Here is a 12,418-nt window from a genome sequence, read left to right on the forward strand (position 1 = left end):
GAGGGTAGCCAAGAGATAACTGAAAGAATGCTTTAAAAGGAAGCAGGAATCAAGGGCTGGAGTCCAAAAAAGCTGTGCAGAGAAAAAACAGCTAGGTCCTAGATGATGGGAAGGCACCTAAGAGGAGCCAGGAGCCTAGAGGCACAGAAAATAAGGAATTGTTACAGTCACATGTCCAGAGAGATTGGACATCAGTCACCAGCTCCTACTGCTATTAATTATTTCCCTTTATGAGTTTGTTGACCGTTTTCTTCACTTGAGTGTGAGCTGGAGGTCGTCTGTGGCTATGTTTTTTCCAAGCAGGCATCTTTCCATCTCTTCTCCTTCACCTCAATAGGCTCCAGGCACACTCCGGTCTTAAAACTCCATCCCACATCAAATTCAATGCACTGAAAAGTACCCATGTCTCTATCATATCTGTATGTCTCTATATCTGTATATTGATATAGATATCGATAAGTACATTTTTTAAGGTTTTTTTTTTGCTTTTGTAATTATTTGGCATTGAATAACTCATTTAATAAAAAGTAATTCTGGTATGATTTCTCAGCCATCACTGCAAATACTTAGGGAAGTTTTTAAAGTGGGAAAACCTGAACTATAAAATAGTTTTTGAATTTCAAATTTTATGAATATTAAATTCAACAATAAAATTGAATAATATTCCCTCCTTTAAACATTCAATTTAATGCTTAGTAATTTCAACTGTAAAGATTTTTCTTTGTATTTCAGAACAATAATTTTTTATTTTCATGTCTTGAACATTTCTGTAGGCTCTGCGAAGCTCATAGCTCTTAGATACTATGCCTACATTTTTGGGGCTCATATATAAATGGCCAGTGCACCCCATTCCACATCCTCACTCCACCCCTGGGGGCCAGAGTTCACTCGTGTGAAACCACCTCACCTCCTCAAGAAAGCTTTCTTTCCCTCATTACCATGCTCTTCCTGCCTTCCTTCCCCATGGGTGATGTGCCCCTCCTAGCTGCTCCTAGAATTCCCAGTGCATTCATTCATCAATTTTATATTGGTTTGCTATTATTGTTAGTGTATCTGTCTGTCCACTACACTGCAAGCTCCTTAAGCATAGGAATAGTCTTTATTTTATTTTTCTATTTCAGGGCATGGTACACAGTAGGCACTCTACAAATGTGTCGTGTTAATTAATGAGTAATTAACTCTATAATCAAGTGGAAAAGAGACAGAGTCCATTGAGGTTTGTTAGGTTCCATGAGGTATGTCTCTATAGGTATGATGGTGACTTACAGGAAGGGAGTGGTCAGTTCCAGCTGGGGTTGGGGAAAGTGGCACTTGAGCTGATGTTTAAAAGAAGACAAACTGATGATCATGAGTGTGAGGGCACTGTTTGTGGATGGAAGGGGAGGACCAGGGATTCCAGGTGGAGGGAGGGAGGTGAGTAGAGCCAGCAAGAGAAACTGACTAGAAAGACAGTGAGTTAAGTACACAACCAGGAATTTGGGGAAGAGGAAACTGGAGGAACACAGATTGAGAAGCACTTTTGCGTCTGGCTAACTCTTTCTTTTTTTCAATCTTGTTAATAATTTAATAATATTCATTTTTCAAGTATTTACTGAGCTCCAGCTGTGTGCCTGGCACCATAACCTTAACTCCTTTCCTAGCTCTTTCCATTAGAGATGGTGAGTAATGAAGGCCTAGCACTCGGCCTTTGTTTTAGACACCACTTCCACCTCAGGGCGGTGCCTGGCCCTCTGGGGAGCCCCCCACATGTGTCTGCTCACCATTTGTCTGACTGATATGGCCATCAATTATAGAATGACTCTCCTAGGGCTCTCTTCTTCTTTTTGTTCCCTCCCCCATTATCTATTCAAATGTGCGTGGATTGTTCCTGCCAAAACAACTGGAAAAGACTATAAGTTGATTTGAATGGAAATGTGAAAACATTTCTGGAAAAAAGGTCATAGGCCAAAATGGTAAGTATTATTACACACACACACACACACCACTGCTTCCTATGCCAAACAAGTTCTCTTAATTTCTCAAATAACAACCTTTCCATGTCATTACTAGGCCAGTCCTACCAAGCCAAGGTAAGGTCTCACTAGCCCTCCTAAGGAAGACTGGGTATGCAAGTAGGGGTACGGAAAGGACGTGTCCCTATCACCTCCCATTAGCTGCAGCTGGACTGAGGGGCCCCTGGGACTTGATCCTGTGCTTGAGAACTTAATAAAGACCCTAGATAGCAACCAAGAAGGTCTTTGGGTTATCAAGGGACAAGAAACACGTCTGTCCTTTGGGACTGTGCAATAATTTTTCTTAAAGCAGAATAAAGCACATTAGCTACTAAAAAATCCTGTTTGAGACATATTTGCCGATGCTTTGGATCCAATGTTAGTTAAGCAGATGCTGCTCTGCCGGCACACAAAAGAAACTTTTTATGATTCGAAATTTTTGTTTATTTTACTTTCCCCAATTCAAAGAAGACCATCTGGAAAACAGCATTGATTTCTAAGTTGAAGATCTACCTAAAGCAAGGGTAAAAGGTAGCCTTAGGTCTTTGCAGGGACAACATAGCCTCTGGGGGCCAGTGGAAGTTTCTGGAATGAAGGATAAGATGCTGTCTTAAAAGCACCCAGACAGATGCAGAAAGCAGATGAAGTGGTGGACAGAACGTGGACCTGCTGCATTCAGTCCCAGGCTGCTGCTACAGGAAATCCAGATTTATCCGGGAGGGAAGTTGTTGCTAGGCAACAGAGAGAATGTGGATTTGAAGCATGTTTGTTGCAACCTGACAGTTGTTAAGCATCAGATGAAAAGAGAGGAAGCTGGCCTCTGTGGTGAGGGGCAACCAGGCGGGGGCACCCCTAGTACCAGGAAATGCGTCATGAGTGGAGAATTCAGACTAAATCACTCAGGGGGGTGGGAGGGAAATGCCAAACTGTCTTTACCCAGAGAGCTCACAGAGACATGCTGTCTCCCAGGACTGGAGGGGACAGAGCATCTGAATGAGAGGGTGGGCTCTGGGGTATGTGAACAGACAAGTTATGGGACCTTGTTTAGCTCAACAGAAACCAGGCCTTTTTTCTCTCTGCTGTGACTTGAATCTTGGTATTTGTGGTTGATGAAAACATAACTGAGCTTGGAATCTAGGGGCAGTCACAAGTTCCCTCACGACACATATCTCCCGCTAGTGCGAGGGGTTTGAGGCGGGAGAGCGCCACCTGTGCTTGAGGAGGACGTGTCTGGGAGCCATGATGGGGGGACAGTGGCATCTGCCCCAAAGTGACTGTGCCCTTGCTCTGGGGAGAGCACAGATGCCTTCTGGTTCCAAAGGGCTTTTCCACCTTCTGCAATGTGAATTTTACTACCATCCCATGACACACACAGCAGAGGTCTTGTTATCTTGATTTTACAGATGGGAAAGCTGAGATCTTTTAAACGACATCAAGCTGGGGGCCAGGCCCGAGGCAGGACCATGTCTCCTGGTTACCAGGAGGTCTTTGTGTGCTCCAGTGGCTGCCCACCCTCAACTCCTCCAACTACCACGTCCCATGCTCAGGGGAGAAGCTGATTGCTTCATAAAGAGAGTTAAGCAATACTTTATGGTCATATTGATACCTGTAGGAAAAGACATATATTCATGGTAGGTAGGAAAAAAATTTTAATACAAGAGCTCTTAACCTGGGGTCTGGCTTCAGAGGCCCATGAGCGCTGATGCCCTGTGTGTCTATGTGGACACACTCCTCTAGGGAAAAGGTTTAGAGCTGTTGCCATATTTACAAAGGTAGTCCTAGTCCAGAAAAAGGTTAAGAACTTTTCTTTACTACTCCGTAGATAAAAGAAATACCTGAGACCAAAATCCTTTTTCAAGCCAGTTTACCCTGAGAGACTGATGCTTAACGCACTGGTGCTCAAACTGTCTGCTGAACAAAGCTCAGGGCCTCAGGACAGCACCCTAAGAGCGGCCTTCACAGGGGCAGTTCATGTTCTCAGTGACTTAATTTTCATCTCTCCGTATATTTTTTCTTTTTAAATTCATAAAAACAATGTCTGATATGTCATGAAAATAAGCTCTGGCCTATTGTATGCCTGGAGCCTAAAAGAAATCAAGGCCAGGCCAATGATGATCAAGTTCTTAGGCCTAACGTACATTTAATGTACATCCAGGGGAGATTTTGATTCTAATAGACACAAAATTTTGTAGATGTAGGCAGAACAGATATTAATGATGTACATCAAATCTGCTTGCTATGGCTTAAAAATTCTCAAAAAAAAAAAACCCTCAAAAACCTATTTTCTGACTTGGTTTTGTTTTCCCCTAATAGCCATGCTGCCACCCCTGCTCTGCAGGCGCGCTTTGCCAGTCCTCTCTCTTCTTCCCTCCCCAGACCCTCACGCACAGGGGGAGAAAGCTGGTAGCCCAGTGAGCCAGGATCGGAAGGGAGAGAAAAATGATGAAGTTACGTCATTAATGGAATCTCACTGTAAAATCCTGGAGACATGGGGCTTTCCAGATTTCAATGCAGCAACATCATCTGAAAATTGAAACACAGTTGGAATTTAACAAACTGCAGTGAATGATCCCAAGAGCAGAAACCATGGCCAGCTTACACTGGACAGTGAGCAGTCCACCCATATGTATACCAGGCGGTCCAGGAATTTAGGGAGCAGAGCCAAGGACACAGCAGGACACTGCAAGGAGTATGTAGTCTGGACCGCCAGGACTGGGTCTTTTTTCCCCTGGAACTCAATGGTCAGCCATCCTGTAGTGAGAGATGCGGGTGAAATGAAGGCAGAAAAGTAAAGGCGGCTACAGAGTAGTGGCTGAGGGGAAGTAAAGAAAGCTGAATCACGCCACACTGGAAGCGACTGCAAAGGGGAAAACCGTGGGCCCAATGCCGGGGAGGCCAGGTTTCCTCTATCAGCGTCCATTGAGAATGGGGGAGGGAGGGGAACAGATTTCCCAGCAGTGTGGCAGGCCCTGGCATCCGCTTCAGTTCCCCTGCCGAACTTCCACAAATAAACACGTAGAGCAGAAGGGACAGATTTGCTTCTCAGCAAGATTTCAAAGCTGAGCACCAGAGTCGGAGAGAAAACAGGAAGGATCAGAGAGGGAGGAGAAGGAGGGGCACGCATGCCTTGGGCCAAATCAGATGGGAAAACGTCCCAACATGAAACTGACACACCATTTTTTATGAGGTGTGAAACATTTCAGGTACAGTTGGCAGTCAGGACGCTGGGGCCCCACTTTGAGCTGCTCGGCTTCAAGCTGGGGGCGTGGAGCCCAAAAAGACCACAGGTGAAGCCAGACTCTTTCAGGCTATCTCAGCCACGGGGAGGCCAACGGGGGCCCAGGCCGCTAGACAAATACCATGTGATTTCACTTACATGTGGAATCTAAAAAACAAAACAAATGAACAAACAGACCCACAAATACAGAGAAAGAAGTGGTTGCCAGAGGGGAGGCAGGTGGGGGATGGGCAAATAGGTGAAGGGGATCACGGGGTACACACTTGCAGGTAAAAAACAAATCGCAGGAATGAGAAGTACAGCGTGAGGAATCCTGTCACTGATGCTATAATGACTTGCATGGTGACAAAGGTGACTACATTTATCATGGCGAGCATCTCTTGATGTATATAAATGGCGAAATACTATGTTGTACCCCTGGAACTAATATTGTATGTATGTCAACTATGCTTCATTATTAAAAAATCAAATAGAAAAAAGAAATAATAAAAAAAAAGAGAGTGAACTACCTGACTGCTTGTTTCCTTCCCAGCCCACCCAGGCCCCTGGGCCCCCTCTGCGTGAGTGCGTGCACACGTGAACTTGTACCTGAGTTTGTGTGAGGATACATAAGGGGATGGGTGGTGTGGAGTAAGGCTGTGGGTAATGCGTTTGTATTATTTGAGGATGACAACACTCCCTTCTAATTTCCAAGGGGCTGAGAAAAAACACAGCTGGACCCAGTTGGCGCTGACCCCCTACAGCCCCTCTCTGCTTGTCTCAGCGGCACGAATTCCTGGGTCTGGAGGTCACACTCCCGCCCCACCCACAGCCCCAGCTCCTTACACAACAGGGGCAGGTGCCGTCACAGTGGTTTACTGACATTGCCCCTCTTTCTTTGTTAATGAGCATTGACTTGGCATTTAATAAAATCTTAGTTTTACGCTGGTGTACGTGAGTATGAGAAGCAACCCCGGAGAACAGAGGGCACAGCATTCCCCACACTGGAGTTAAGCATGGCTGCTCGCCAACCAGCTGCAATAACAGCCTCCTCCCAGAGAAAGGCCCCCGCCCCTCAGCTCCAGGCAGCCCTGCCTCGCCATGCACCCCCCGCCAAGGGGCAGACAGAGGGTCTGGCCTGAACTGTCCTGTGCTGCCTCAGGACTGTTTTTCTAAAAACACTGATAGGATGGGTAAGGGAGCAGTAAAAGCAAAAATTCATCATAATGCCTACAATTTCATTTAGGTCTTCTTATTAGTAATTTTTTTTAATGTTTAGCCACTTTGCCACTTGTCAAATGGAAAAGCACATTTTAAGGGCACTGGACAGGGTGTTTGCTTCTTTGCTTGGGACCCATGTGTCTTGCGTTGGCCAGGTCTTTCTCCAGTGATGAGCAGGGGTAGGAGTAGTCCTCAAGCCCAGCTCCTGCCAGGGTTTTCTCCTCTAGGTGGTCTCTGGGGGGCCACTCCCTGGTTTGTGAAGAGAACAGCCGAGGGGATGTGTTTCCACAGCAGCCTGGACTTACCAGTGATCAAATGAAAGTGCCTTAAAGCCTTAGAGGTATTTGGGGTACTATCATATTATGTTTGGTCTACAGAAATTGAGAATGTAAATCAAGCTCCTTTCTAGGTCAGTGATTATCAACCTAGGCTGGACATAGGAATGATCTGGAAGGTTTAAAAAATACTAAAGGCCAACTGAATTAGAATCTCTGGGGGTGGGGAGGTAGGCATTCCTAGTTTTTAAAAGCTCCCCAGATGGTTTGATACAAAGCCAGGCTGGGAGCCACTGCTCAAGGCCCAGTGATCTTGCTGTTCATATCCGTAAGCCATGCTGCTGCGACCTGGCCTGTTTGCTTGTCTCAGGGCTGAGAGTTCAAAGAGGGCTCACGGTTGGAGCTTGGCTTGCGCACAGTGCCTGCCTCTCGCAGGCACCCAGGTCAGGGTTGAGTGCACAGACACACAGACAGAGGTGGGGAGCAAGCATACAGACCTGGCTCAGGTCACTGAGAAAGCCCGGCCAAAGGTCTCTGGTTTCTGAACTCTAGCAGTTGCCCAAGCAACATGTAAAGGCAGAAGGAAAGACTTTCTGGTCTTTCTTGTCTGATAAATAAACATCCTGAAGCCATGGTCCAGTCTCTAAAGAAAAGATTTGCCCAGGTGCCCCTTTATTTCTGCTACATCCACAACTATCCTCCTAGAATTGCTGGCCAGGCCCTGAAGGTACATTTTTCTATACCAGTGGTCAAAGTGCTTCAAAAAGAAATGCATGACCTGCCCCTTTCCTAGTGCCGAGATTGCTGATCCTGGCTGCCCGGGAAAGCTCCTGCATCCCTCCAAACACAGGTTACTGGTCTCCTCGCTGTGTGGCTGTGCAGCTGCGCAGAATAGGGATCTTTACAACCTTATTCTTCTGTCTGATTCTGAAAACACACCAGGGAATGAGTGCAGTACTGGGTTCCTCTTGGATCTTTGGACAGAGAATTTTGAGCCACATGGCTTTTTATTTTCCCTGCAGTGTCGGGAGCTGAGAGATCTTTTCTGGGGTCCTGGGATCTCTGGCACATCCACAGGTCCCAACCCCTTTCACCACTCTGGAGGCCCACCCAGTGAGCGGGGCGCACTGCAGAGTAACATTCTAGGGGAAGTCACATTTTGAAAGGGATAATGTGTGAACTCAAAACTGTGGGGTCTTGTTTTATTTTGCTTCATATTAAAAAGTCTTCAGCTTGCTTTTTAAGACAAGCTGAGAGTAGGTGTTCTGGATTTGAAAGAGCAATCATAGAAAGGCAAGACACAAATTCCTCAACCAAATCCTCAGCAACTAATACACCCCACAACACAGCTCTGGAAATGAGAATGTAGGCACAAGAATAAGCCCAATTAAATGCTGGAAACATTATGTCACCTTCTTTGAAGGATTATTTTGAGTGTTTCTTAAAGCCTGGCCTCTAAATGACCTTCATTGGAATCACCTAAGACAACGCCAGATCCTGGCCCAGCCCAGATCTCCTGAAGTAGTCTGTGGGGATTGGAATTTGCATTTTTTTCCCAGCTTTCCTGATAATTTTCTTACACTGAAGTATGAGAACCACTGCTCTACACCTCCCTTTATGTAATTCCCGCTCATTTTATTCTTCTGGCAAAAGAGGAGACCTTATCAAGTTCCAAGCAGTGTGCCTCAGTACAGTTCTGGAACACAGAGTGGAGGATCAGGACTTGCCAGATTTTTGAGACTATTATTTTTCTACCGGCTATAAAAATAATAATTCTAGGCTCTTTTTTTTTTTTTAAACCCAGAAACAGCAATCTTTGGGGTCAAGAACAGACCTAAAGGAGGGAGCATAAAGCTCTCATTTATCAAAATTTATTAATTTTTTTCATGTATCTTATCACTTTATAAAATATTTATTTGTTACAGAGCTGAGCAAAGGGTTCAGGAAGTCAACTATCTTGCCCATGAGCACCTAGGAAATGGTAGGGCAGGGACTTCGACAAGACCTCCTCCTTTCCATGCTGCCAGAGGTGTTGGAGAAGATTTATCACAACACGTACCTAATGGCAAACTATATAGTGACCCCCACGTGCTCTAGGATGACTACCAGTCAAGATTCCTTGGGTCTTTGGAACCTGGAGTTTCCTCAGGGACTGTCTTGAACACCAGACTCACGCCCTCCTCAACTGTCAGTTTATGAGTTCCCGATGGCCTACTACCAGGCTCTGCTGCCCCCAGGAATTACCTTCCCAGAAACGAGTAGCTCCAAACTCACTTACCACCCGGAAGAGCTTCAGGAAGTCCACATTGGCATACAGAGTGTCTTCCATCCACTGTAGGGTGCCCTGGGAGAGGGAGCATATGGCCTCACGCACTGCCTGTGCTCCGCGGCGCTGGCTGAAGATTACAAAGCGCTCTAGGAGGGCCTCACTGCAGGCAATGTCTTTCAGCAACAGATCTGGGACTCCATGAGCAAACTGCAGAGGGAGAAGCAACACTGAAAACCTCCCTGTGACAAGAGAATACCAGCCCCCCAAAGATGTCCCTGTCTTAACCTGCAGAACCTGTGAATACATTATGTTGCATGGAAAGCGGAACTGAGATTGCGGATGAAGTTAAGGTTGCTAATCAGCTGACTTCAAGGTAAAATATTTTGGATTACTGGGTAGGCCCGATGTAATCACAAAGGTGCTTTGAATATGGAAGAGGAAGGCAGAGAAACAGCCAGCCTAGGCATGTGACACTCTCTGGAAACTGGAAAATGGATTTCCTTCAATGAACATGCTCCTGCCAATGCCTTGACTTTCAGACTTCTGACTTCTAGAACCATAAGATAAAAAATATGTGTTTTAAGTTATGAAGTTTGTGTAATTTCTTACAGTAGCAACAGGCAGTTAATACTCCCAAGACTTATTTCATCAGAGAACCATTTATGATTTGGGAGACCCTCTTAGCATTTGATGCCAAGGTACAATCAGGATCCACCCCCTGGAGCTGGAATGGGGAGGGGTTAGAATGCATTTGGGGTAATGGCAGATGACCAATCCCCTATGTCTTTTCTCACCAGATATAGCTAAAAATATTAGATGCCCCATTAAATTTGAATTTCAGATGAACAATGAACAAGCTTTAGTGCAAGCATGTCCCAAAGAGCATCCAAATGGGATATATGCCTAAAAAGCATTTGCTGTTTATCTGAAATTCAAATTAAAATAGGCACCTGTATTTTATTTGACAACTCCCATGACTGGCAAAGCCACACCCTCCAGCTGCTGTGGAGCCCATGGACAGTGACTCTTGAAGCATAATCCCATGACAACCTCCAGAGGCTAGAGTGTCCTCAACCCCAGCCAGGTACCTTTGGCCACCCAACAGAGTAACTGGCCTCCTAGAGTCCTGGCCTCCCAGCTGTGGACAAGATCCCGAGTACTACCAACAGGTTCAGGAGCTTCCCTGGCCTCCACAGTTTCCCCAGAGCTTCCAATTAGCCAGTCCTCTGGGCTGGACTGCAGAGCAGGCCCAGGCTCTGCTACCCAGCTGCATGGAGAGTGTCCAGACCACATACGGAAGCCTGGCCCCTCAGTGAGGCACAGGTCGAGGCTGTCTGCTGGGTTGGCGTGAGTGCTATCCATCACAGGAGACTGTAACTGAGTGCATGCTCCAACAGAGCCTTCCTATTTCTCCCACACTTTGCTTATTATGCCGAGGCAGCATCCCATCCCCATTTCTAATTCCAGAGGCTGAAACATTTTAAAGTGGATGGAATCAATGAGCTCATTTTGTCCAAGCCTATAATATTCCAGGGTAGAAAAGTGATGGAGGAGGGGTTTGGTGACTTGAGAAGGTTCCATAGCAAGCTAGTGGGAAAGCTGGGGCACTGTGAAGGTCCTGGCTCACTCTTTCACTCAGTCAGTCATTCATTCCATGCCCATCCACTGAGCTCCCATTCTGCAGGGACTAGGACAGGTCCTGGGGATACAGAGAGAATAAGGTGAATTTTCTGCTTCCCAAGGAATTCACCAGCTAGCTGGAAAGGCAGGCATTTAAAGAGCTAGACCGAATATAGTGACACCAGAGCATGAAAATGGAGTGTCAAGAATAGCTAGTAAAAACAGCTAGTACTTATTGTTTTCCTGTGTGCCAGGCACTAAGTGCTGTATATGTGTTCTTTTTTTAACCACAACAATGTGAAGGGCACATTCATAATCTCCATTTTACAGATGAGAAAACAGAGGCAATGAGTAGTTAACTTGCAGGGTGGTGAGTTAACTGTGTGGCCTTGCTGAGATTTGAACTCAGAGCTTGTGCTTAACCACTGCTAGTTAGCTCTTTATCTGGTAGGGAAGAGGGAGGGGCAGGACAAAGAAAGGAGGGTTTATGAAAGATTTCACCGAGGAGGCAAAATTTGGGCTGGGGCTTCAAGCAAGTCCAGGAGTTTACTGGTTGGGGACAGAGGATGAGGTGAGTGACAGGCCAGAGAACTATACCACTCTCACTGTCTAATAATTCCTTAGATGGAGATAGAGATGCTCAGATACCAAGCAGAAAGGGCCAGGACGGGTATCCAATACTGATGGTAAAACAGAACTCCACGTCTGATGAGGATGATCATTTAGAGAGCTGTAAGCCACCTGTGACTATTTAAAGTAAAATTAAGTAACATTTAAAATTCAGTTCCTCGGCAGCACTAGCGCCATCTCAAGGGCCTACCAGCCACTTGTGGCTACTGGCTACCATACTGGATGTCACAGAGAGAACACTGCCATCAGAGAGGAAAGTTCTAGTAGACAGTGCTACTAAGGGGTTGCAGAGCTGGAGGAAGACAGAGGTAGAGACCAGGAGACAGGCGCCCAAGGCACCAGGCTGAGAACAGGGTGGGCACGGAGATGCAGAGAGCCAGGTCAGCAGGACCGCCCCTGTAAAGCCAAAGTGCTCTGAGCTCCCTCTTAGCTCTGGCAGTTTGCTGATCAGGGAAGCATCATCTAACCACAGCCAGCAGTGCCAAATAAAGGCCCAAGCCGGTGACCCGGCCCCTCCTTCTCTCCCCACTAAAGGCCTTAGCACTGACACTAGGAGTACAGCAACTAGATACCCAATGTCAGGTCAGTGAGGAAATGGAAAGAAATTTCCCCTAAATTCCTGCCCTTATCTGCCTTTTATTACCAACTGGAAGTCATCACAGGCATTTCCAGGACTTGGATTTTATGAGCAGAGGAAAAAGCAAAGGGGAAAATGAGTAATCCATGCTCCTGCCCCCACCGGCCGTGAGCTGGGGTTGGGGGAACGCAGACTTTTAAAGGCCCTGCTGGGAGCCCCTGCAACTGAGGCCTGCACACTGCACATGCTTTGCTCCAAGGGCCTGACACACGGCCCCAGGATTGAGTCTCAGTTCCTCTTGCCTAGTTTTGGTGAGAACCTCAGGGTCTGAGAAGCCAGAAAAGCAGGTATGGGCTTCTTCACTGTTTGTGCAGAGAAGCAGCTTAAGAACTCCCTTTCAACAGAGCCAGCCCCAACCAGGCTGGCCCCTGGTTGGGGCCCCCCACCCTCCTCCGGGCTCAGATGGCACCCTGCATAGACCTTTATCTCAGCACTGACACAGGCCCTGAAATTCTGTCTGTGCTGGCCTCCCCTGGAGTCTGGAGGAGGTGCCGCCTGGCCAGGGAGAGGTGGGAGGGGCATCTGTGCTATCTGTGCTGCGTATCTTGCATTCTCAGA

General features: G+C 46.6%; 1 protein-coding gene across 3 annotated transcripts in view; it reads right to left on the reverse strand.

Annotated features, from left to right (window-relative positions):
• ABCA4 (ATP binding cassette subfamily A member 4) overlaps positions 1-12,418 on the reverse strand; it is a 130,006-nt gene that overhangs the window by 100,208 nt on the left and 17,380 nt on the right. For all 3 annotated transcript variants that reach the window (XM_017660129.3, XM_036998093.2, XM_036998092.2), the window contains exon 6: positions 8,983-9,180. In XM_017660129.3, coding sequence (XP_017515618.3) covers positions 8,983-9,180 — 198 coding nt within the window. The remainder of the gene's footprint in view (positions 1-8,982; positions 9,181-12,418) is intronic.

The sequence above is a fragment of the Manis javanica genome, chromosome 4 (genome assembly GCF_040802235.1).
Source record: "Manis javanica isolate MJ-LG chromosome 4, MJ_LKY, whole genome shotgun sequence".
Classification (NCBI taxonomy): domain Eukaryota; kingdom Metazoa; phylum Chordata; class Mammalia; order Pholidota; family Manidae; genus Manis; species Manis javanica.